The sequence below is a fragment of the Solenopsis invicta genome, chromosome 10 (assembly GCF_016802725.1).
Source record: "Solenopsis invicta isolate M01_SB chromosome 10, UNIL_Sinv_3.0, whole genome shotgun sequence".
NCBI classification, from domain to species: Eukaryota; Metazoa; Arthropoda; class Insecta; order Hymenoptera; family Formicidae; genus Solenopsis; species Solenopsis invicta.
The window spans coordinates 16273007-16300045 of NC_052673.1; the positions used below are offsets into that span (position 1 = coordinate 16273007).

At 31.5% G+C, this 27039-nt stretch overlaps 5 protein-coding genes across 6 annotated transcripts in view; 1 reads left to right on the plus strand and 4 right to left on the minus strand.

The window, feature by feature from the left end:
- Positions 1 to 2681, minus strand: part of LOC105197817 (calcium/calmodulin-dependent protein kinase kinase 1) — a 69189-nt gene extending 66508 nt beyond the window's left edge. For both annotated transcript variants that reach the window (XM_026131615.2, XM_011164371.3), the window contains exon 1: positions 2226 to 2681. The gene's annotated coding sequence lies outside the window, so the exon portion shown is untranslated. The remainder of the gene's footprint in view (positions 1 to 2225) is intronic.
- Positions 2682 to 6545: 3864 nt separating this feature from the next.
- Positions 6546 to 9166, minus strand: LOC105197818. The gene is made up of 3 exons (XM_011164372.3): positions 8500 to 9166; positions 7851 to 8057; positions 6546 to 7253 (listed from the first exon to the last, which is right to left on the minus strand). Exons 1-3 carry the CDS (start codon positions 8542 to 8544, stop codon positions 6888 to 6890), a joined length of 618 nt encoding a protein of 205 aa, XP_011162674.1. The 5' UTR covers positions 8545 to 9166; the 3' UTR covers positions 6546 to 6887.
- A 1431-nt stretch (positions 9167 to 10597) lies between these two features.
- On the plus strand, positions 10598 to 13745 carry LOC105197909. The gene is made up of 4 exons (XM_011164514.3): positions 10598 to 11286; positions 11729 to 11809; positions 12356 to 13095; positions 13295 to 13745. Exons 1-4 carry the CDS (start codon positions 11242 to 11244, stop codon positions 13674 to 13676), a joined length of 1248 nt encoding a protein of 415 aa, XP_011162816.3. The 5' UTR covers positions 10598 to 11241; the 3' UTR covers positions 13677 to 13745.
- A 116-nt stretch (positions 13746 to 13861) lies between these two features.
- LOC105197820 (alpha-N-acetylglucosaminidase) lies at positions 13862 to 19293 on the minus strand. Its single transcript, XM_011164373.3, has 14 exons — positions 18998 to 19293; positions 18581 to 18744; positions 18307 to 18485; positions 17989 to 18207; positions 17676 to 17903; positions 17361 to 17424; positions 17144 to 17289; positions 16737 to 16821; positions 16250 to 16399; positions 15974 to 16116; positions 15595 to 15754; positions 15185 to 15375; positions 14501 to 14886; positions 13862 to 14135 (listed from the first exon to the last, which is right to left on the minus strand). The coding sequence occupies exons 1-14, from the start codon at positions 19140 to 19142 to the stop codon at positions 13933 to 13935; spliced, it is 2463 nt and encodes an 820-aa protein (XP_011162675.1). The 5' UTR covers positions 19143 to 19293; the 3' UTR covers positions 13862 to 13932.
- A 2658-nt stretch (positions 19294 to 21951) lies between these two features.
- Positions 21952 to 26079, minus strand: LOC105197007 (4-nitrophenylphosphatase). The gene is made up of 6 exons (XM_026131616.2): positions 25648 to 26079; positions 24858 to 25018; positions 23284 to 23418; positions 22889 to 23093; positions 22376 to 22514; positions 21952 to 22230 (listed from the first exon to the last, which is right to left on the minus strand). Exons 1-6 carry the CDS (start codon positions 25733 to 25735, stop codon positions 22047 to 22049), a joined length of 912 nt encoding a protein of 303 aa, XP_025987401.1. The 5' UTR covers positions 25736 to 26079; the 3' UTR covers positions 21952 to 22046.
- Between the last annotated feature and the right edge of the window lie 960 nt (positions 26080 to 27039).

Below are 27039 nucleotides of genomic sequence, written 5' to 3' on the forward strand. Positions count from 1 at the left end.
TAGCTATTCAATATTTTAATAATTGCAATTTCAATGTTTTAATAATTACATGTTTGTTTAAGTTGAACTTGTCAGTACTTCAAGTATCTTTATGAACTAAACATTTCTAGAAAATATGTAAATATTTTGTTGATTTAGTGATTAACTTTATTTTAATAGAAGTTAACATTGAAGTTTAACGTAATATCTACTATTAGATATTAGAAAGCTGTTAGAAATTGGCTGTATGATCAATAAAGACTGTAGGGAAAGAATTATCTATATATAACTAATCTTTAATTTAGTTCGCGTCGTTTGTATAGGTTTGTATAGGTCAATCAATTGAAAGGTTAAAGTAAGGTGTAGATTTATTAGTAGAATTTTATAAAAATAAAAATCTGTCACAATATATACTTGACATAAAAATTTTTCTTTCCTAAAATCTAAGAGAACATAACGCGCAAATGAGATGTTTCAACACTCAATATTTACGTGGAGTTTTCTTTGTCTTCTCGTTTTATTTATTAAATATTGCAATATATTAAATAAATATTAAATATATTATTTGATTATATTTTAGCTGCATTTGGTGCACTTAGATGCATTTACTGTGACAGAATCATTAGTATGAAAAATAATGTTATCGCTGATGTTGATGTAAGAAGCGGATCTATTCTAAACATGGATCTCACGTCATGCTTTTGATTATTGCTAACATAATTCTTCCTGTGCAAATGCTTGTCAGTAACACATATTTCGCAATGTGCACATCACTCTTCCTAATGCTATTTTGCTTAAAACAATTTGTCAATCTATCGCAGATGACAAAACTCTTATTACGTTTTAGAAGGCTTTAGAAAGGCTTGCGTCTATTTTAAATAAAGCAAAATGTTTAAATCTTAAATTGAGAGAGAGAGAGAGAGAGAGAGAGAGAGAGAGAGAGAGAGAGAGAGAGAAAATATATCAAGATTTTCGTAAACTTTGTGAACATGAATAAGGATAAATGTATTATTCTTTAGAATTACTTTATAAACTACTGTTCCATAAAGATTTTTTCACATTTGGCCCCCTTTTTACATATGACAAGGCATCATCACAAAGGTAAAGCTCTAAAAATGAAACAGAAAACTAACTTGAAAAGTTTCTGTAGAATGAAGCAATAGATTCCGAGAAATACTTTTTACTCTTGGTTGTGCAAAATGCAGCGCAAAAAACAATTTTTTTTCTACAAGAGTTGTTAATATGCGAGTGATACATAGATATATAAACGCGCGCATAACACGTTTATTATTAAATAAAAAAATAAGAAAATAATTAAATCTCTAAAAAATCTTTAAGCTTCAAGGTAAATATTAAATTATTTATACATTTCTACATTATAACTCACATTTTAAAATATAAATTATTTTATATAATTACTTGTTTTTATTGTAAAATAATAATCGAGACACGATTAATTGATTACAGCTCATACATGGCTTCCAGCTATAATTATTAGAAAATATTTATCATCATTATTTTTTCTCACGGTACTTTTAAAAAAAGTATTTAATTCCCATTTACTTATACTTGCAGTAAAATATTAAATTACGCAAATATTTAATACTCATTTAATATTGCAATATTTAATAAATAAAACAAGAAAAAGAGGGAACTGAAACTTCACGTAAATATTGATGTTGAGACATTTCATTTACACGTTACGTCCTCTTAGATTTTGGGGAAGGAAGATTCTTATGTCAAGCACATGTTGCGACAGAAACTTTTATTTGGAGTTCCCCTTTACATGAATGTTGTACAAAGATTAAAGAGATCATAATAGCAAGAGAGAGAGAGAGAAAGAGAGAGAGAGAGAGAGAGAGAGAGAGAAAGAGAGAGAACTTTAGATAAATTAGAACGGATATTTATAACGTAATCCAATATTTGCACATGGAAATTATTAAAAACTCAAGAGAATTTTCATGTTTCTCCAATTTTTATTCGGCGAGATTGATCTCGTGTAACTTAAGTTTAACTTTACGTAACGTTAGGGTTGTGATGTAGGAAGAGAGCCGAAATTGGTCAATCAAAGTCACTTGAATAGAACGATGGTGTTGTTTGGTGCAACAAATCCGTAAACAAACGCGACTCTCGCGATCTACGCTTCATGCACACGTGGACGTCCCTCCCTTCTCGGTCCACAGGGGAGCGTGACAACAACACGCGGGTGGGAGGGTGGTTTTCATTCGAATGATGTTCTTACTTACTTGCTACATCAGGCGAGGGTAGCAATCTCTCACAGGAACTTTTCTCTTTATTCGTTTTCCTCCCGACTAATCGCGCCGGGAGATCTCTTCCAGCAAAGAAAGGGTGTCCTTCACCGAGGACACCGATAGGTTGAGAATAAGCAGCGAGATTGGTCGAGTCTCCCTTTTTTCTCACGATCGAAAGCGTGACGCGTCGATAGGGGTGCGAGCCGATCGAGATACGCGTTGGTCGTCGTCGAAGGGTTGTTTGAAGCGAGAATTTTCGCGGCATCGTATCCGACACGAGATTACTCCTCCTTACGTACGCATGATCACCAACCCCTTCCGGCTTCCTCAGTTACTCTTTGCAGTGTTTTCTACGAGCTTGAAAGCGGAGTCGATGAAAATAGTAGTCTACGACGATCGACCGTCGCCACCCGCGTCGCTCGGTCGACTAACTGGTTTGACTGGTCTGCCTCCCCGTACACTCGGAGATTTTATTCCATCCCCACCAGGATCTCCCGACTCCCCCCTTCTAACAAACCCCACTCGTGACACCCACTCACAATCCGACGTAGGTGCTCGAGGGTGCGTGAACGTTAAGGGTGAACGCAAGCCTAGTCGTTGACCATGTAATTGATAGTTTACCGTATCATCCAAAGATCAATTAAAGGTCTGTTCCTTATGACAAAAATAATTGTCTAAAAAGAGCAATGTTGGCTTAACGTCATTAACATGTTATTGACAGCCGATCCTGTCACCTGGATAATTGAAGAGTTTTTTGTTAAAGTATAATTATTTTACGGTACAATTATTTTGCCTGAAATTCATGATCGCGTTGTAATTCCAGAGTCGCATAATATGTCCCTGAAATTATAATATGAGATTGATTAAGATCGAATTCATTACTCACACATTTATATTTAATTATGCTTATACACTATTTACACAGAAATAATTATTATGTCCATATATTTGATTTATACGATGATAGCTTTTTCGAAACAATTCACTTTAGAATTTAACTGAGAAAGAAAAATATATGAATCTCTGAATTTTATCTTTATAATGGAAAGTTTTAAGCTTTAAATTCCTCAATTACTTGAACCAACTCTTTTATGTAACTAATGATTGTGCCCAATTTAAGCACCCAAAGTACTTACAGGCAGATTCTGGCTACCTATACAGATAGGGAAGGACTTACATCTCTAACTTTGTTCAAGGCTGAGTCTCGCAATGTGCCAGCATTTGAAAAGAGTTTCACCTTTATCATAAAATTTCAGAATTTCTTATATCAACTAGTTTCTTATATATTCTAGTTCTTATATATACTTATATATTCTAGTTTCTTGCATAAAATATAATTATATTACTGTATAATATAATTAATGTTTTATTTAAAAAAAATTTGTTGATAACTTATTGATATTATATTTATCAACAAATTTTTTACTTTTTAATAAAATGTTAATTATTCTATACCAGAATCAAATTACATTTTAACAAGTTATTTATTTTCTTGATAATAGTTTTTTAACTCATCTAAATTGTCTGAAGTGAAGTTTAAAATACCCCCATCTTCAAAATTGCGATATGATTGATAGAAATCTATTATGTTGAAGTTCTGAAAATGGTGTTTTATATAACTTTACTAAAATATATAGATTAAATTTTCCTCATACGCCAACTACTTTCACGCCAGACGAAAAATTTTCTTTATACGCGGACAAACCAGTTTTCAAGTTTATGTCCAAGGTTACGAACGAAATAGCGGCGTACTTACGTCACGAACATCGATTCGGAGGCGTTCATTGACCTACCCAATTCTAAGCGATCGCGAGCGTATCATCGCGAGCGTCGGTTTCGTGAGTCAGTTACTAATCCACCCACTCACGAATCGAAAGACCTTGCCCAACACACCTTGCATAAATCTTTCATAGCGATTATCGCGCTGTACTGAAAAAAATCTCCAATCGTTGTATTGCCGACTTTTACCTCAATGTCGAAACTTCAACATGATTGACCGACCGTAGTCCGTTTATAGTCCACGTCATTTCTCTTTCTCGGATACGATCTATCGATCGCCATTTCAGTCGGTTAAAGGTTTGAGATAGCGGGTAGTAAGTAGTACACCCGACCAAATTGTGTCGCGCGAATTTTCCACAACATTCTATCTCTCTCTCTCTCTCTCTCTCTCTCTCTCTCTCTCTCTCTCTCTGTTGTCGCTAATTAAAAAGTTTTGCGAACCGCACTAACGATTCTCGGTTTGGGAAAGTTTCATTCACGCACACAATATTGGTTAGCACAGCTGTTCACGGTTCTCATTCTGCAACTATTACAATAGCAACTATTGTTATAGTTACAATTAATAATGATACTTTGTTTTACCGCCAGAGTAATTTTCGCAGCTATTAGAAAACTAAAGTTTCCAACGAAGATGGCCGATTAACATATCTCTCATGTTTGAGAGTCTGAATTAAAAATTATACAATACTTTTAAGAATCATTAATTTTTTTAACTCATTTGTCACTGATATTTTTAATAAATTATAAATTGTGAGCTGAAGACGTATATGATGATATATTACTTTGAATCGTTCAAAGGTTACGCATTGTTATTGATGATCGAGAACTTCCACTAGAGCATTTATTGAAATGTAAATGATACAAATGATAAAAAGTCAATTTAAATGAACGATTAATCTTAGCTTACAAGATCACGTCAAGAATAACCTGCATATTAATATAACCATTTTGCGTTTCAGTTTCAGATTTTATGAAGATCCTTCAGTTTGCATTCACGGTAAATTACTTTCATGTACATCCACATCTAACCATTTTATCCCAGTTACGACTTAATTACGTAATAACTTAATAAATTCTCGAAAGCGTAGTAAACGTAAACAACTTGAAATGAGCTAAGATAGAAGACCATCAATGCAGATATTATTAATATCCTGATCAACGCGTCCTTTTCAGAATAATTAACTTTCAATTGCTACAGCTTAATCAATTTCGACGGGCTGCATCGCTCTATTCTTGAATATTTGAACAGGAGAAGCTTACATAATTTGTAGTCATATATTAACGAGTCAATAAAAGCGTGAGACGGCAAACTGTTGACACGCAGAATTAATCTATAAACGACACACGGGGCGCTGCAAACTGCGTCGCCACACTCTCATCGATCACGGCTGCTTATACAGGTGTAGCTTGTACACAAGCTCGCACGGGTGCAGCGTATTATTGCCAATTTATCAAGTGCTACTCCTCCTTCGTATTGAACTAGACAGTAAACAGATTTAATCTTAGCTGGGAACGACAAATATACACGGTTACTGACAGATCGAATTTCAATATGATTGAGGAATTTCTCGCCTGCAGTTTCTTGCCGACTTTCACGAGCGTTCGTCAAGTGACTTAAAAATGTTATCAATCCCGAGTTTAGCTAAATTAGGAGATCAAATAAATAACAAAAATTTCAACATAGAAAATTTGATATGCTTATTCATATAATGCATAAATATAATAAAAGGTTTAAAAAAAATTGATTTAAATAGAAAGAACACGAGTCAAATTATTCTTGGAACTCGGTTTAATCTTACAGCGGGGAAAATTGATCTCGTATCGATCATATTACCAATTATCAAATATCTCAAACATACGTAAGTCGCGTCGTTTTCTCGGCGATACCAACCGCACAAATCAGTCATCGGTTTTAATAAACCTCGCCTCTAGAGATGTCGGCACGCGATCGCTCGTGTAACAGGCAATATTTCAGCATGGTCGGATTACAGGTAGCGGAGTCGCGTGGGGAGTAGTAGACCGTAGTAGACGAAGAGTACACCGATCGTCGGGGACCATCCGACCATCGGTCGGGCTCGAGAGATCGAATCTCAATTCGGTAGAAATGAAATTCCTCGTGGCCGATCTTCGCTTTGCGCGGCGTTCAACTTGGTGAAATACGACCGCGTGGCCGCTCGCTGTGAATTCGCGAGATACCGGATATCTTATGCATTTCCAATAACGCATCGCGCTCTCCGTTGCTGCGCATTGCCGCGCATTTTCGCGCATTTTCGCGCGGCTAATAATACATTTCTTTTTCTTTTTCTTTTCCTTTTTCTCTCACGCTTTCTCTCGTTATCGGTAACTCGAGAATCGCGTCTTATTAAAAATCCGAAGCACGAGTCATCGAGTTGTCACCGTCGGAAGAATCGCATTAAAAAAGTAGATTAATATCGCGACGTTCTGCTAGAGTATGCGAAGAATTAGAAACTGATCCCATAATATTTTTTGTTTGGTTTAATTTAAATCTGTTTTATTTGCATTATGGATGTACATAAAAAATAAGATTATATTATAAATGTAAAAAAAATGTGATATTGCGTTTGTGTTCATAATAATTTACTTAATCTTATCTATTTGCATTTCTTAACCTAAACCAAACAGAAGCTGCGAAAGGAATATTGCTTTTTGTTCTTTAATGTTACTATTTTTTTTTTACTCTTTAATGTTTCATTTAAAAGGTGATGGAGATGAATCTGCGACATTCAATAAGTGGTTTACTTGAATCTGACGTTTTCAGCACACTTGTTCAATCTGAAATTATGCTGTATGCGAAAAGTAAAAGGCAATTTTCGCTCTTCGATTATTTACACACGTTTGAATAAATGATAAGTTGTTTTATTTCCTCCTGTAAGCAGTCGGATAATCTGTCAGGAGACTGCCGGTGGAGACTATGGCCCCTGGTCCGCCGAGAATTCCTCCTTTATTGGCGAACCAACCGTTACCGCCCAAAAAACCGGCCGGTTCCAACCGATTAGTGTAGAAACCAGAGTCATTTGGACCTAAGAAGTGCACTAAATTGCCGGGTCCTAGCTGTTTTGCCGTCGCGTTTTGTAACACATTGATGCCTAGACTGTTTAGTGCCTCTCTCAGCAGCAGTAGGCGGTCTTGCAGGAACGATTGTGGCGAGAATTGAATTTTCTGCGTCAGCGGTGCCAAGAACCAAGAGAACGGACCCGGTTTTGTCGTCAAGTTTTCTTCGGGCTTATTGGAAAAATTCACGTTAATGTTTTCTGAGTGCATTTTTATGACTTTTATGATACGAAAGAAAATTAGGAATGTTATATAGAATTATTTTTATTTGAAAATTAATTAGTTTGAGAACATGAACACTTTTAATATTGCAAAATTTATTCCGAAACAGTGTGCGTATGTCTATGCGTGTGATATGTGCGAAAAGAATTATTTAGCATAAAGTATAACAATATAAGATTTGTCAATTGTTATTAAGTTAATTTATAATATTATTCAACTAGATATACTGTAGATATACTAATTCTATAATCATATAATCTCAATTGTTGAACGCGTTAATTGATAAGCGACAAATTGATATTAATTAATTAATGGGTTGAACTGACAACGAGTAATTTCTGCAAAGGGAATTGATGAATAGAGGAATCCAATTACTGAAATAAACTGATAGCCAACAATATGTATTAAATTTATAAAATTGTTATTGTGTGTTAAAATTATAAAAGTAATTAGCGAAATGAAACTGGGGAACATTACTGTTTTACGGAAGAGTTGTAATTTCCTGACATTAATTATATAAATATTAATTTACAAAAACACACTTACAAACTGTACGGTCGTGTCGATGGTATCAACTGCCGAGTTTGCAGCTTCAGTTTGTGTGGTTACCTTTGTTGAAGCCTCGTAGGTCGGCAAAGCAGAATTCCGTTGCTGTTTCTTCGATTCGAATAGATCTTTCTTCGTATTATCGTGATCGATCTCATTGATGGATTTGTTGATTGATGGATTTAGCGGTTTTGCCACTGTTACAGCCTTTACAAATTTTTATTTACTTTTATTATTATGCGATAGTACATTTTTGAGCAATTAGTTTATTTATGCTTATTAGTGTAATGTCTACATATGTTTAATAATGTTGTTAATTTCAAACACATGCCTATTAAATTTGAAGGACAATTTTAAACACAATAAAACTATAGAAATTAATTAAAAATTGTATTGAAAGACAAACATATTTTTTAACTCATAAGTATTTTAAACAGTATAAACTTTCATATTTGCTTTATTCGTAAAATAGGGAATAATCATAAATTTGAAGACGTGTATAAATTTAATTTACATTTTGTCATAAATTAAAATTTTATTTTAAGAAATAAATAATTTTAAAATGTTGATAAAAAACTGATTAAATAGAGGTTCATATGCTGTCAAGTTTAGAGGCAAACTGCTGAGGTTACACAGGTTCACATCTTACCGCCACAAATAACAGCCACATAAATCTTGTCGTTTTTGCCATCATTAGATGGAATATTGTAAGGAAATTCTGACAGCGTTCTGTAACTTATTCTCGCAATATAGAGTACACCGGTTAGAACTCACGAGCAACACATCGTATATATACTTAACGCCGTTTATATATGCCATCTCACCCGTAATAAGCAGAATGTAATCGCATAAGGGCGCCCATATGTGCACGTTGTAGCGGTAGACGTCAGTCGCAATCATGAAATGTATTTTGTATTGAGAAACAAATCATAAAGAGAAATGCTTCTACTGCGCAATGTGGAGTCCCAGTTTCGTTGAAAATAAATATTTTGTGTACGCGGTCGCTGCTCGACCATTGATCAAAATTTGAATATCTTATATATAATTGTAGCACGATATTTCTGAAATTGACTCAATACTTTGTTTAATTTTGTTAGCTTGATAATTGAAAATTTTTTTCTCTAACGATACGCGAAGTAAAATGTTATCCGTTTTACTATCTAGAAAATTCTTTTGTAAATAGAATATATGTATGTTAACACTTTTTATTAACTATGGAATCTTAATCTTGCACTAAATTAACATTCTAAATTGATTGAAAATGCGACAACAGTGGAACAAATGATGACTTAGATAATAGTCTTGTTTTATCTTGATAGATACAAATGCATTTTAATAGAAACAAAATAAATTATGTAAGTAGAACAAAAGTTATTTTTAGCTTAACGATTTAAATAGTCGTGCAATAGTTAACGAGTATATAATATTATAATTAATATATTTGTAAATTTTAAATTTTCTTGCTTTATTGACATATTTTGTTGTGATATAAATTTTTAAAGCAAAAAAATATTTTATTTTAGTCAGTCTTATTCCATCATGTCATTAAAATTTTCCTTTTAATGCGAAACAATTTTAATCCGTGAAAGCAAAAGAATATGAGAAACTTTTAACGAAATTTTTACTTAATAAAATCGAATTCCATGATAACGAGCAATCTTTTATTAGCCAACTATATTTTTTAAACACAACCGTGAACAGAAAGATACGTGAGTCGTTCGAAAAACCGGTCGGATCATTTTTCTCGATTGTTCTGGGACAAAGTGTCGTGACCGACTCTCCTTGAAAGAGTTGTTTTCGATTGAGAAATTTTATTCTTATTGGACCGTTCTCGCGAAATCGTCATGAAGGTCGAAACTCCACCGATTCATGGTTAATTTAAATTAGAAGTAACGTGTATCCGAAATGAAGAAATGACCGTTTACATGAAAACGCGCAGGAGTTTTTAACGGCTTTTAAAAGAAAAAGTTTCGTGAGATTACAGAAAATAATGAGGAAGGGCTACTATAAATTTTCTCGTTAAATAAAAAGTTTGATATCATATTACCTAAAAGTCTTGCGATTTTTATGTCGAGCCTGTGTTTAGTTTTCACGAAGTCACGTTTACTTGGTAAAAAAAATTGACTTTGTGCCGCAAAGAAAAAGTTAGAACGATAGAACGTAACAAAAAAAAGCGCAGTTCTGGGAAGAGCAAAGTGATTGAGTTATTAAACCTCGAAGTTGATTAAAACGGAAAATGGGAGAAGTGAATACAGCTATGGGAATAACTGGTTTATAGATCAGCGATGGAGCAATACGTGCGCAGAGTGCGAGTACATATTTTTATTACGTAAAAGTATTTGCTAAAAATTGTTTTTTTTTGTTACCTGCAGTTTTTTGCTTTTATTATTTTATTAAACTTTGGCTTTACATGAATTGTAATTATTTTCAAAGGTAGTTAACAACTTTAACTGCAATTTTATAATTATTTAATTATATTACAAATATAATTAGATACGTTTTGCTATTAATAAATATGAATTTTATTTTTTAAACCAGATAAGGAATTTAAAATTTTCGTTACTTCTTATTTCTCAAGCATTTAAAAATTTTTTTAAGTATTTAATTAATTGCGATTTGCTTGCTAGCGTTTTTACGATTTTAATCAAGATAATGTTGCTTTAGACAAATTATTCTATCAATCCGTATCTGAAAGTTTATGCATTAATTAGAACATACTAGTTTCTGGTACAATCCGTATATTTCAATTAGGGAGAGATTGAGGACGAGTGCATAGCGGAAAGTGCATTGGCTCCTCGTCTCGAAACGTGGACGGCATACGAATGATGGCTTAGTTTAGGCATTATGCTGTGATTTACCCATCGACATCATCGAACACCGGCCGCATGTGCGCCTAGTCGTCTCGTCACGCAATTAACAATCTTGTACAGGGACCTGCTCGTTTACATTCGCGATCGCGAGTGTGGAGGTGTGCGACGCCGAGGACGACCTGGAACCGTTATGAGTCTTTTCGAGACCAGTCTTGTCTCAACGGTCGCCCGTGAACCTTGATATAGTCCGTGAAAATCGTCTACTTCTCGACGATCGTCTGAAGTCTTTGGAAATATATTTTCTTACAGAACGATATAAAAATACATTTTAGATCAAAATTGTTTGATTTTATTTTTCGAGTGGTCTCAGAATTGTTCGCGAATATCGATTTCTTGTTTCACGTGAATCTTTTCGAGGTCATTGTGATACATCTTACACCGAATTTGACAGTTTTTTGGACTTTTATTTCTTGAGTTAATTATTTATTAAGTTATACTTGAATTGTGATAAGTGAATATAATAGATTCGAGAAGATACTCGAGGTGAAAATTATTTTTTGATAAAAGAAAAATATCTCGTCATGAAGATATTATGCAGTTTGATGGTGATAATGATATTCCGGCAAGTAAGTGATATTTTTATTATTATTATTACATGTTTCTAATATTTAATATTGCATCATTGAGATATTGCGCTATTTAGCATCACTAATACATAATTAAATTACAAAAAACATTTCTATATCTCAATAGATCGAAAATATAATAGCATTATCATAATTATATAGTTTGAGTGAAAATTAAAATTAAAATGTTATATGAATAACGTAAATCTTTATTTTTAATCCAATTAGTGTGTAATGTTAATTTTGCACAATGTGCGCATAATTCTGAAAATATCAATATTAACATTTAATGTCACAGTAATAATGTTCTCATCTCATTTGCGTTTAATGTGAAATATTTCCATATAAATACTCGCTTACATATAACCATAATCGCGGCTAACGGCTCGGAGAACTGCGCGTGCTTTAGCGGAAATGTTAATTAAAATTCCTCATGCTTCAGGCTATCGCCGGAATCGTTAGGAAGCCGCCGGCCTTTTCAACACCAGTGTATTCGAATTCGTATCTCCCCGCTGCCATGCAGGTGAGTCATTTTACTTGATTATTACATTTGATGAGAAAGGTTCTGAATATTAAATTCTCGCGTTGTCATGATACTCTTCTCATTTCATGCCTCAGGAATATTTTACGTGATTATATTTTCTCGTTTTGTTAATTTCTAATCATGTTTGATTTGCGCTAATAATTCGGAAATATTTTACGTGTTTATTTCTTCGTTATTTTTTCGTTACATCACTTGTTATTATCGACTTACATTTCGTAGTTTCACCGTTTTTAAAAAATAGTCCTTATTTCGACATTTCTATTCATTTTATAATTTTTTTTATTGGTAGAAAAATTGTTAAAAATTCCAATAATCTCACGTAATTTTAATAAATTTTTAATTTTTAATACATTATAATGAAATATTTGTTAAAGTGTAAAAGTATCATATGAATATGTTCTGTATACTTATCTGTATATTTCTGTTTACTTTAACACGTTACATATACATTAAAAGCTTTTGAAAAATATATAATATATAATATCGGTAAATATAGTCCACTCCTACAATCCATTTCTGAATCAGGTAATTTTTCACGCGGTCGAGCAACTGAAGCTGCTTCAAGTGGAAGAAATATTGCAGGAAGAGTTAACTATTTCCCTCTCGACATCGACGACCCAATCGATGAAGCAGCAGCGGCAACCGCAATCGACGACGCCCGAGGGAATTTCCATAATTTCAACTGCTACGACCGCAAAAGTGCACGATGAGAAGACAGAAATTCCCATAACTTTGACTTTAGCGAGTAAGGTATCGAGTCAAGGATTATCCAAGACTTATGATGAACCTATAAAAATTGCTCAGCGCTTGGCAACTTCGACTGCGAGCGTTGTATTCGATCACAAAGAGACACCCGAAGTGAATGAAGAGACGACTGAAAAGAATTACGAATTACCGGCTACGCCCGAAACGAATCACGAATCACCGGAGCCCGTACAGGAGATCCAGGAATCGAATCAAGAAGTCCCGGAGAAGAGCGAAGAAAGTTCTTCAAACACTGAACGCTCCTTCGATGATACGTCCAAATTCTCGCGACACGACGATGCATCGCATCAACAATCGACACAGGCTTCCGTTACGCAAGTGTCGAGTTATCAGAAAAAGAAGACACCGACCGTCGATAGCGTCGTAGATAAAATTCACGAAATCGTAAAGACAACCACGTCCCTGTTCAGCGAGGAATCGGATGACACCGACGAATCGAAGAGTGTGGAAACATCGATCGAGAAGTCGGAAAAAATTGAGGACGAAGAAGAAGACTCAAGGTGATAGCTTTTTAAAAAAAAATTATAATGTTGTAACATATCAGGAAGAATCCAAGGTTTGGAAACGTTGCGTTTTTGTTTAAAAATATCCGATTTTTATTTTTAACGATAAGTAAAAGGTAATAGCACGAAATGGAGACTTGGTTCTAGAAAGCATTAATAAAAAGCGCATTTGATAAGCTTTTTTTTGTTGACGCAGGTTTTGTTTACTGGGCGAGAGAGTGGCTCAAGTGCCGCGTCCAAGTTTGAACCAATACCTAAGACGTTCCAAAGTGCCGCCTAAGCCGTCTCTTCAGCAATTGGCGAACCTTTATGACTCTCTTAGCAAAGATGCGCGGAAGCAAGGATTCGCGCGCTTTGCTGGTTACACGGACGAAGTCATGAAGATCTTGTACTCATCTGCCGAAGGTGGCATCGGACCGCAGCTGAAACAGCTGTTAGAAAAAGTGGTAGAGCGAAATGAGCTCACCAGAGATGACGCGAAGTTGAAGACGTCGCAGGCGCTGCGTGATCTCGACAATCCTGCGAGCTCGCTCAGCAAGGATCTGAGACCTCTGTTACCGTTACGTTATACGCTTTAATTCTTTGAAAGAGTTGCAATGTTCTTATAATTTTCATAAATAAAAATACGAACATTGCAATAGAAAAAATGTATTTTTTATTTTTTAAGAAAAGAACTATTATTTCCTTATTAATTATAGAAAGATACTGGATTTTCTAAATGGTCTCATTTAATAAACTTAAGTATGGAAACTTAGAAAACGCGTTTTTAATGTGCCTTAATAAAAATTGTTTTATTAAAATTGTCGTCGATATGTTTTAAAACATAATTCTGATCTAAATTAAAACGGAAATATAATCATTAGATGATGTTGATGTCGATGCTGATGATGATGATGATGATGATGACGATGATGATGATGATGACGACGACGATGATGATGATGATGATGATAATGATGATGATGATGGTAATGCTAATGGTGCTTCTATTTCATACCACTTAGCAATTAATTTTACTGCTATGTCAATAGGATCACCTAGAAAAAGACCGAATAATATTTATTAGACTTCTCGAAAAGCCAATAAAAAATAAATTTTAAAAATTATTTGCTACTTTATCTAATTTTTTTAAACATTGATAAGCTGTCAACATTTATATTATATTATTTTCTTAAATGTTTTGCTGTACTTATGTAAAATTTGTAATTTAACTAATCTTCTAAAACAAACGGAACATGATATAACTCAATTGTAATTTGTATAACCCATGAAAAAATTAATGTAAAGGGTAAGAAATTTGAATACGCTTAGAGCATTGAATTAAAAAAGAAGGGAAAACGAAACTAATCAAATAACAGTGATACAACATTTATAAGGAATTGTTAAAAAGTAATAAGTATACCTTTTGCTTCCGTCGGATAAAGCTTCGTGGAAAAAGTGAAAGGCTGCTCGACTTCGCGAAATATTCTATCGTTTATCTCAGTGGTGTTGAGGTTGGTTCTTTCGATTAACGATTTCTCGAGAGCTTTTAGGAAAAGTTCCCATCTAGGCTTAAAATAATCTGCCACCACTCCCGACCATTGTTTGTTCGCGTAGTCTCTGATCTCACCATTTGGGCCCCACAGGGTTATTTGATTTCTTGCATTATATTCGTAAGATCGTCTCTCTTCCTCGTTGTCAGCCATTTCTTTAGCTTGCGTCAGCCAAGTGCCCAGCAAAAAATTACTTCCTGATGCCAGAATAGATTCAAGATCGTCGAAAAGTTCCAGTAAAGCATTCGCGGACGATCTGTAGAGTTAACAGTTAAATTGTAAAAACGTTTTAAAAAATATATATATTAATGTATTTTTATTATGCAACCATAATTATGCGCTCACTGCATTTAGCTGAAATGTTTATTTCTCAACGTTTTGAAAGATGTTATTTTTATTTTGTACTATTAATTATTGTAATAATTGTCTCTCTATTTTGTATTTCAATTTAAAAATTGTAACATTTAATACTAAACAGGCAAAACTACAAAGTTAAAAAAATATCACGCCTAATATAATTATGAAATATATTAATTTTATGCCAATATATTTACCGAAAAGCAGTGATATCCTTTTTCTTGTAGCAATCTAATATAGTTATGTAGATATCGTCGGCCATTAGTTGGAGAGCTTGTCTGGTTATGTCAACTACGTCATGTCTGTAGAGAGTATTATTTCCTCTACCGTATCTCGCTGTTAGAAACACTTCCCACATTCCATAAAAAAGTTGTCGTTCATACCAGATCTGCATTAAGGAACGATCATTTTACATTATAATTTATGATATTAATTTGCAATTTAAATAACGTAATTTATTCAGATATTTTTTTCTCTTAACATGTCCTATTTTTTACCAATTTCCATTTTCATGCATCTCACACGTTAAATTGAACATTAAATTTTCACATATATGTATGTCCTCTCGCGTTATTGGAAATGCAATTAGAAAATTCTATCAATCTACCCATGGTGAAATATTTAAACTCGGTCGCCTGGTAATAACGTAGTGTCCTCTAATTTTTTCTGTGCCGACAAAATTATAAACTGTTCTGGCAAGGTATTGCCAAGTATTTACTGCATATACGTTCCATGCGCCGTATCTTCGAGCAGCGTAACTTGCAAACCTGTCGATCAATGAGCCTTTTATTGTAACAATATAATCGATCGAATGAGCTTAAGAAGTTTTTTTTACGCAATCTTCCTTAATTCGCAAATTATAAACCCACTTTGTCAATAGATTATTAAAATATGATAAGATGTTAAGACAAGGTTTCTTCAACGAAAACCAATTATTAAACTTGGTGCATTGGATTACATGAAGAAAAAGATGCGCGAGATCTCACCAATCGTTGAGGTTTACGGGTTCGTCACGATAGGCCATTTCGTTCATTAGTTCGTAAATTACATAGTTCTGATTGATACCTTCGGGTGTCAGACCAGTTCCCACCATGGTACTGCCATTCATGTTTCGACCCTCGAACGTGCGCTGAAAAAGAAGAATTGACTGATTATTTTGTAACTTATATTCTATCCAATTTATGACATAACGAAAGGCGATCGTAAACTTGATTTCTTAAAAAAACTAAAAAAAAGTGACGTTACATAAATTTTTAATATACCTGATTAATGATCTGCGCCGAACCAAACATTCCCAAGGTGCCGCCGAAATTGTGTAGCATGCACCAAATAAATGGCTGACCGTAATACGAGTTCAATCGACCATATTGTGGGAATTGTTCCGATTGTAAATCTAATACCAACATTCGTCCCTGCGGTATTTTATACAATTTAAAATCGCGTTTGCAATCACTGAAAAGTGACATGCACAGAAATACTATGATATACAAAAATAATGTCTTTTTCTTTTAAAGAGAAAGAAAACGAGTAAACTTTTTTATAGGATTTTTTTATCAATACCTTGTTTTTTTCTATCTTTCATGTTAAAATTATCGTATTAGGAAGATATATTAAATTCATTACATTGTCATGTGAATAATAAATTTACAAGACATGAAAGATTTTTTTTTATTTTGCAGGAATTATTAATTTATTTGCGTATTTGTCAATGAGATACGCGATCGATATTTATTAATGTTTCGAACTCACCGTGGGTACCGAAGTCAGAAATGCTTTTACTCTGGACTCCGTCCAAAACGTGATGTCGTGTACGAATAACCAACCTTGCATTAACCTAGAAAAGTCATGATGAATTATTATATTGAAATATTATTTTATATATATATATATATATATATATATATATATATATATATATATATATATATATAATTAATATTTCTGTCAAATTCGAAAAGTTCAAAATTCATAGTCGGTTCTTATTTTTAATATTGTCTTAAGTACTCTTTTAAGTACTGTCTTAAGATCAATCAATCACATTAGTATCTTAAGACATTTAAAACGGTGTTGAAATAAGATTCGACTACGAATATCAGCTTAAGTGTATTAAAGTACAGAGCGAAACAAACTATCCGTTTTTCAATTTATCCACGTACCATATCGCGTTAGAATCAACCGCGTTCATGGCTGAAAAAATGGCTTGACCAACGTTTCTCAAATAGTTAAGTTCAGTGCTGCCAGGTTCATTTTCATTAAAAGTGTCGCAATTATAAATATGATCGGTGCCAAATTCATCGATGTACTGCAACAATGAAATATTTATGTACCCTCGCCTCATCATTTATCTCTACAATCAAACTTATTTTAACTTACCATTCGAAGAAATCTTTCTCCAATCGTGCGAAATAGCGGATCCATCGGTTCTAACAAATAAGGGCTAAAATAATAATTATTTTAGACAAATCACGAGAGTTTGTTATTTAATTTAATTTTATTAATACATTTTATAGTGAGATAGTTTCATTCGATAGATGATAGACGTAAAGAATATTCTGTACCTGTACTGTCAATACTTCTACCAGGTTTAGTTATAAACATTTTGAGCTCTATGAGGAATTGTTTTAAACAAGAGTATAATCAAAAGAAAGAAAATTGCGTGAAATAACAGAGAGATTATTTTTATCGTACCAACAATATTTGTCTTTGAATTTATTCCACGGATCGATCTTCGTCATATTAGCATTTGGAAAAAGCCTGGCGAAAGCACGTGGCACGTGACCAGCGAATGCCGGCAACACTGGAACGATTCCGAGGTCTCTCATTCTCTGAAGAATCACGTGTTGTAGATGTATAGTACGATTATGCCAATTTGATGATAATGGTCCACCAAAGCCACGAATATTGCCCATCCTTGCCCTACGTCATAATAATAATAATTATTATATTTTATTGTATTTTAATACAAATTTAAAAAGAAAATTGAGGAATGTAAACACTGGACCAGGGTAAGAAAGCCGGTCCACCCAAGTGCTCGTCGATTTCCTCTTTCGTCATATTCAATTCTTGATACAGCCTTTGCCAGATCGCCTCTTGCGCAGTAAAAGCGAGGGCAAGATTAATCCCATTAAGGGCCATCCAATCGATACTTTTTTCCCATTGACGCCATTGCCACCAAGCCGAACTATATCCCACGGTGCACACGTTCTGATAATATCTGAATCTGTAGAGTTACAAAATAATATTAAAAATATAACGTAGTCACCAAATGAGCAAATATATCATATTATGACAAATTATGTGTTACGCGAATTACTCTCACCTATCGTTCGATGTAATTTTAACTCGAACATATGGCAGAGTGTTTGGCAGCGAAATTTGCGTACCATCCCACGATACATGAACATTGCAATAGTGTTTCAAGTAATAATTCAAACCCCATGTGATCGCCACTCCGGAAGTGCCACGAATTTCGATTTTGCCTAGAGAATTTTTTGTTATCTGTAAAAAAAAGAAATCTTTCGACAATTACTGTTACTCCTTTGCAAATGGGTATTCACGAATAAATGTGTTGTATTCGAGAATGAAGACTGTACCTCAAAAGTATCTTTATCAATAGGCCCCAAATCAGTATCCAGTATCATAATAAATAATTTAGATGTCTCTTTGCCCAGCAGTCTTTCCGCGACATCTTTAGCTGCTTTCGTCTGAATTTCTGGCGACGTCCGCGATTTTATATGGCCCAAAGTATTCTGAAACACTATTATACTCACGCTTTCAAATATCGTAAAATTTTAAACGTTACCTTGTGAAAAAGTTAAATTAATTATTAATGACGGATAAGACGTACAATGCACGTTGATAGAATAATTTATTCGATTTATTTATAATTATTAAATACTTTTGTTTTTGTATTTATATTTTGTATTTATATATAAAAAAGAACGAATATGAAATAAAATTATAAAATAATTATTAAATTATAAAAGAAAAGTACAATTTATCTTACTTACTGTCTGATTTGTGACATTGACTGGACGACACGAACAATCCAAATATTATTATAAATAATCGTAACCACATTGTTGTGATATCCATCTTGAACCTCAGCATATATTGACTGACGCATAAAAGTGGGGCCACAGAAAGAGCGATCATGCGTTGCCACAGATTATCATCCCTACTCTTACTTTGGCTTTCTTATCTGATGAGAGGCCTCTGACCATATAACAACCGTCTCTCAATGACTTATAATGATGTTGTAGTTACATTTATGATACGATCTTCTTTGATATTTCTAACGATAAAAACTTGTTTATTATTTACGAATCAATTATTAAAATAATTATTAGTGTAATTAAATTTATCTTTTTATTTATGTAATAATTATACAAATATTAAAAAATATATTGGAAAATATTATATGAGTGTATATAAAATATAATTAAATGTATTCAAAATATAAATTCTGAGAAGTTTTATGATACGTATGTAGTAGAAAGGAGACAGACGCGAAGGCTTGGTATTCTGACGAGCTTGTTTACTGAGAAGGAAACACGAGGAGCACGCATAGACGTATGATCACTGTAATCACGGCAATCTAATCCATTTACATGTTAACTTTAATTAAAAATTTAGATGAAATTCTTGCAGAGATAACTAATTTGCATTTAGATTATGCTAACTTAAAACTTGTAGCATAAACACAGTAACATATATCTATGTATCATATATCCATATTTTTTTTTTCTAAAAAACAATTTAGCAAAGAAGAAGAATAATATACATAGCAAAAAGACTAATCTAAAAACAAGAACAATACATGATCCATCGTTATCTCGAAAACTGTAAAGAATTGAAATTATTATTGAGTATTATAATCTTTTTACTGACCTTATTACTTTCTTTATTTAAAATGTGTTGATACACTTTGCGGTCATAGAAAGATGCCAATTATATTGTGCGGAAAAATTAAATATATTTTACTTGCTGAAAAAGCCTTTGTTTTTCAATGTACTAATTAATTGATATCTTTGAATCTAATAGGTATAGATATTGAATCAAATAAATAGAATTTATTATATGAGATAAGAAAATATTTATTTTATATATTTTTATGAAACATTATACACAGAAAAGAATAGCAATCTATATAATTATTTTTTTAAAGAAACTGTTATTACAGCTATACTGAATATTTAACAGACAAAATTTTAAGAAAGAGATTATTCGATTTTGTTAATTCACGATTGATTTTATTTGTTTTATTTTCACTTCTTATTCTACACTGGAAAATTCACATTATCAATAATATCAAGAAAAAATATTAACGATATTTCGTAAAAATGATGATTTTTATACGTAGATTCTATATAAATTTTATATAGAATCTATAGATTCTATAGAAATGTGAGTTTTACGATTTTAGACACACATGATTCTCAAGGAACTGCCTAGAAGTTTCTAACTTGAGAAAGTCGGAATATGGATTCAGGTACCATGAATTTGACCATCCCATTCCATATGCTATGGTTAAAATTTACTACCTGTATCCTTTCATGTTAAAACCAATAGAAGACATACGGAGTTCTATTATCGTCTAAAATACACTACATCTTCACTGTATATTTTTACAAAAGCTGCTTCAACTGTGGTTATCAAGAATTAAATCACTCGCTCTATAGCTTCAATTTAGTTCTTTGTTATTTTTTATTTTTAAAGTTGAAGTTTGATTTGTATGGAAAAAGGTTTACCAGTCATAAAGAAAAGTGATTCCTGCGATTAATTTATTTCACATAAACAATTTGGAATATTTTTTATTGTATAAAGAAATTAATTCATTGTTTTAAAAAATTCATTGATAAAGGTTTAATTATACATTGAAATATAAAAATAATTATTTAATTTTGTCTCTTTATAATATACATCGGAACTGATTTGATTACTCTAAAGAGTGCATTAGTTATAGACTCATTTCCAGTCTTCCTCTTTAAATGATATAAGATACGAATTAATATCAATATTTGGTTGAAACTTAGCTTCCTATATTACCGTAACCTCTGTAGTCGCGTTCTACTTTTGCAGCTGTGGATGTTGTCGCGATTACACATTGTGGTTCATTCACGAACGTTTCCTGACGATAACTAATTACTTGGCTAAAATTCTTGATATTTATAGCATTATTGAATAATCCTAGTTATCTGTTTTAGTATATATAGTGCTAAACTTTCAGCACTATATAAAGTTTAAAAACGTTTTATCAATAGTGGTTATTTAGTAAATTGCATGAGTTTATATTTTATTTAACGTATGAGGGATAAGTGTTACTTGATACGATTAAATGATACAGATATGTTGTGAACAAAAGTTTGACAAATGGTTTTTACATATATTTTCATAAAGTGTCGATAATCGCGAATGTATTAATTAATTTTCATGAAACATATTTTTTATTTTTTTTGTGTGTTTTTTGGTGCTAGTGCTTTATATAACGTACTTATTGTTGAATTTGTGAATGTTAAAATTATAACATTTAGTAATTTCATGTCGTAAATAATACAACCAAAATTAAACTTCAAAATATATTAGTTATTGGTATTTCGTCTGTTTGAGTGTATCGATTCGAATGTCATTCATTAAAAAATACTTGTTTTATTTTATTACATATTTTATGTTCTTTAATTAAAATTTTTAATCCTTACTATGTATTTGATAACGATATTGTAATACTACGTTTACGCTCACTTAACAATCATTATTCTTAAAAAATTTGTTATAGAAATAGTAAAATTTATTTAATGTTTTAGTACAATATTTAACATTTAATACAATATGAAACATTTATTAAGAGCAACATAAAAAATGTATCACTAAATTGCTATTTAATATAAAAATGGTTATTCATAATATAATTAATTATGTTCCAAAATGTTAATTATGTAATCTTATAATTACTTATAAATGCCATGTAATATTATCATTACTTATAAATAGCTGATTTGAGCTTAACTGATATTGTTATTAATAATTTTTTTTTTTTTTAACCAATTCATAAACCATGAACTATGATTTGTTGGTAACATATTGTGCATCGCTACAGACGGAAAATAACTGACCTAAGCTAGGAAGATAGTAATCTGGACAGGTATCATCTTCTTGTTGTGTCTTTTCTAGTGTATCAAGTCCTGTGCCAACCAAAAGTTTTATGCATCCACACATCGAAGCAAACTTCATGTCCTGCTTAGCCCTACATTCGTATTTCCGATTTAATAAAATTTTTTGCGGTAAATATTGAAATGAGATAATTATATGTAACATAAATGTATTTTAACATCAATTTTGAATAATTATGAAGATATTCAAAAATATATTTTACCATAAATTTTACTTACGTGTCACCGATAAATAAACATCTTTCTAGGTTGTTGCTTTTTTCTAAAATATAATCTTTTAAATTTTGACTAGGTTTGCCACATGAAATTGGTTTCCTTCCAGACAGCGTATTGATCATATTCATTAGTGGTCCAGGACCTGATGATAAGAAAATGTAATATTTTTTTTATTTGTTTAAACAAATTTTTTTAATATAAATACATATTTATTTTTTTACACTCGCAAAAATTGAAATATGAATATATTATGAACGATGTTCATATATTTTTCATAATTTTTTAGCCGTTAAATACATTGATTGTATATAATATATTAAAAATTTGTTTGTAATGTATATTTACTTTATATTTACTGTATATATGTAAATAGAATATTGATTTAATACGTTTATTTTTAGAAAGAAGAATATTTACTTATAATAAATGTGACTATCACAAATTTATAATTACATTGATAATATAAATATTTGTATATAAAATCTTTTTATTGTTTTAAACATTGCCAATACTTACCCATGATAGTCATTGATCCTACGGGGAGCCATTCATCTGTTGCTCCTGTTATATACAACACATCCTTACGTTTGAGACATGATACTGCTAATGCTAGCATTGACCAGTTGCAAGTTATGTCAAAATCAAAAACAACTGCTTTAACAGATGGTCTATCAAGGACTTCTTTAATGGTCGCAACTGGATCTGTTTCGAAAACACGTGGCTGCAAAGTAGAATATTAATTTAATCCATTATTTGTTGTATTCAAAATTTTATTAAAATTTGAGTTGACCAAACAGATGTTAGACAGATTATAAACTTCTACATTGCCCTAATAGGTCTAATATATTATTTATATGAAATATATTCTGTTGAAATTTTTCACAGAAAAAAATGGAAAACTATTTACTCACTTGCTCTGTCAATCGTATTCCTGCCTCTTTGAAAAGTTTTCGAGTTCGAACTGGAACAATGGCTAAAACCTCACCTTGAAAGTCAATCTTCTTCAGATACCAAATAATTAGTTTTACAGTGTTGATTATGTGGTCCTATATAATGTAACTTTATTATTAACTATTTTGATATTGCTAAAATATCATTATTGACAACTATTTTTCCTAATATTTATTCTTTATTTGTTGATTATTGAAACATATTTAGTGTTAATTTTTACGCTTTGTTCTATTTAAGAATAATCTTACAAGGAAAGTTTGGCAAGTGTCGATTAGTGTAGAAATATGCAACGACTTGGTGCAGGCACTTTGGATCATGTATATATTGAAATTTAATTTTTACGTCTTAGCAGTATTGACCTTAATTTAATATGTATACATTTAAATGTTACGGAAATATTTTTCTCGATGTGCGTGATTTTATAATATTTACGTAAACTGTCCACGAAATGTTTTTTCATCTTCTATTACGAAGAAATATGAACAAAACATGCTGCGTGAAGTATTAAGCGCACCATATGCTTATGGAGTGATTTTTAATTATTTTCGGAAAATGGAAATGTTGCAACATAACTTTGTCATATATCGTTGAATTCGTAATAAAATAAGCTTTACTTTGCTTATAAAAAGAAATAAAAAAAAATTTTGAAAAAAGTAGGTAGGTGGTGGGAAAAGTATTAACAAAAATTTTTTTAAATTTTTTATATTACTGTTAAAAGGTATTCTTGCAGCCATTCAACTTTTATTCAGAACATTTTTTTCTATCTTTTATAGTTTCGACGATAGCGAACCGATTTTCTTCAAAGGGATGTTGTACCCCTTAAAACCGAATATTAGCCGCTAAAAAATTGTTTTGTGATTAGGTCCATCTACTCTAAACTTATACAAATTTTCAGGTTTTTTTGAATTTTACACTTGCCAAACTTTCCTTGTTAGTATCACTAAATTATAACTATTTATATTTAAGATTATCTTAAGTACTGTCTTAAGATGTCATCAATTAATCACAGAGCCGTATTGGCATAAGACATTACTCAAGACAGTCTTGTAACAAAATTCCATTATGAATATACGTTTTATTTTTAGACTTTGATCTTAAATTACAAAAAAATTGTTTATCGGAGATATTTGTCGTTAATATTTCACTTTTAATCTTATAAGTGTCCAGACTTGCTATTTATCAAACTTTCATATAATTTTTTTTAATTTATGTTTTTATCAAAATATTTCATTTTTTGTAAAAAAGTGACAGAAAAAGTGGTATAAAAAATTTTTACTTGTAATTTTCTGACAATTGTTATTGTTACAGTAAGTAATTTAGCTTCTTAATTTTTCTTTTTTTGTTAAGTCAATGCTTGTTCAATAAGTTTGTTTTTTTGAAAGTTTCTTGACAAATTAAAACATTCATAAAAATAAGTTGCATTATATAACTTTTTGTCAAATAAAGCCTTACTAATTATTATTTTTTTAAATGTGGAGTTACACAATGATATGTAAATTAATCAGATATATTTAATCAATATTAAAATCCTTACCGAAGGTAAATTCAAACGGGTACATTCAACGGACTTATAATAATGTTCTGATGATATCGTGCTGTTATTCGTGACTAGATACACTTTTTTGCCAAAGTTTTGCAATTTTGTTAAAGTTTCGGAAGCACCTTCAATTGGTTTATTCAATTGCCATAAGACTCCTGCCGAATATATGTATTAATTACAACATTTTGTGCCAACTTTTATTTTTTTTTAATTTATATAATTTAAAAAAGAATTGCATATATATATATATATATATATATATATAATACGTGTGTGGATGTGTTTGCACAATATATTTATTTTTTGTTGTATATTTAGATTACACGTAAAAAAAATAAGAAACTTTTTGCCTCAAACATTTTCTTAAAAAAAGTATATATTTTTTTTTAAAACTCCATTAACTTTTTATTTAAATTTATCTTTTGCATATTTTAATAAATGCACATTTTAATTGCATAAGATCATGTAATGATCAAAGAAAATGTATACATAAATATATGTGTATGCGAATGCACTTGCACGCGTACATATGCACACAAACACACGCACACACTTATGTTTACATTTTCGTGTTTAGAATGTCTGATAATTATTAACATAACGTAGAGTGAACTAAACTGAATCGAAAGATTGGATGTCGTTTTGCGATTTTCAGTATATAATTTTTTTATAATTTATTATAAATTATAAATTAACGCAAACGTATTTTATTACGTTTCAATACGTTGCACACACGGAACATATATGCATTAAAGATGATAGAAAATAAAATTTTATTACTCACCGTCTATATCACTTAACACTGTATCGAAGGATTGTAAAAATTCTTCCAGCTGTTTTGGTGAAAATTTAGTAATATCTTTAGTTGACATGATGAGGTTTTACGGGCACGTTTAATTTTGAAGCACAATACTTTTTTATCTTAGATAAGTTCTTTTGACAATTGTCCAAATAGTGGATGCGATTTCGTCAGCAGTACGAGGCTTTCTAAGCGGTCGAACGTTCGGAGGTACTTTTAAAGACTACTGCGTTAGCCTCTTCTATTATTTAACGAATGTATTCGAACCGTATACAAACGACAAGAATGAAAAAGTTATTGAATATTCAGTTTGTGATATCATCATGGACGACCGAATCTACGAACACATGCTGAATGAAGTTTTTCCGTATTTATGTCTATAACTTACGCGACGTAGCAGATATATTCCGACGTCAGCAACGATTATCTCGCAAGCTAACAATAAGTTATTCTCTTGCGCATGCTCCAACAGCAGAACTGGAAGATGTAAATTGATGCATTGAACAGACACATATAGAGATCATTGTAGTGAGAAACAGATATAAGCTGTAATTATCAATGTCATTGGCTGCGTTCAGCAAAAAAAAAACAGCTTTGTAAACTGTTGTAAAATTCTTTAATATGATTGGTTTGTGATTGTGTCCAAGAATTTTACAATAGTTGCAAAGCTGTTTTTTCTGCAGAACGCCATTATTGATAGCATTATCAGCAACCATGTATGTATTATTTAATAATGTATGTGCTGATAATATGCTGTTGGTATAATGATAACATAGATGTATGAAAGAGATAGATGTATGAAAGAGATATACTATTATCTCTATAAAAAGATAATAGTATATCTCTTTCATACATTTATAAAGTTTTATCAAGAAAAAATTTTTTATTTGTTATATTTTTGTAACAATGTGCACAATACGTATTTACTAATAATATAATTAAAACACATATCTTAAAATGCAAATGTGTTCAAAGATACTTGTGGATATTTTTGAGCATATAAAAATATGACTGTCAAAGAATTTTTCGAGATGGTTGAAAACGTGCTTTTTAACTTTGTGGATTTAAAAATTAAAAAAAAAAAAACGTAACAAAATAAAAATATCTGATAATTCAAATTTATAAAAATTGAGATTTATAAATGTAAAGAAAAATATAGATTTATGCACATGTTGTATAATCAATTTTATTACATGCAAATTTAGAACTGAAATTCAAACGATTGTAATTGTTTACATTGAGGGAGCACTTATAATCTTTACTGCTATTGTGTCATAGAAGAATTGCTTGAATAAAAAGGTTCCCACAAAGAACTGACATTAAAATACATTCTTTGTCTATTTAATCCAAAAATATATCTTCAAGCATGCACAAGCA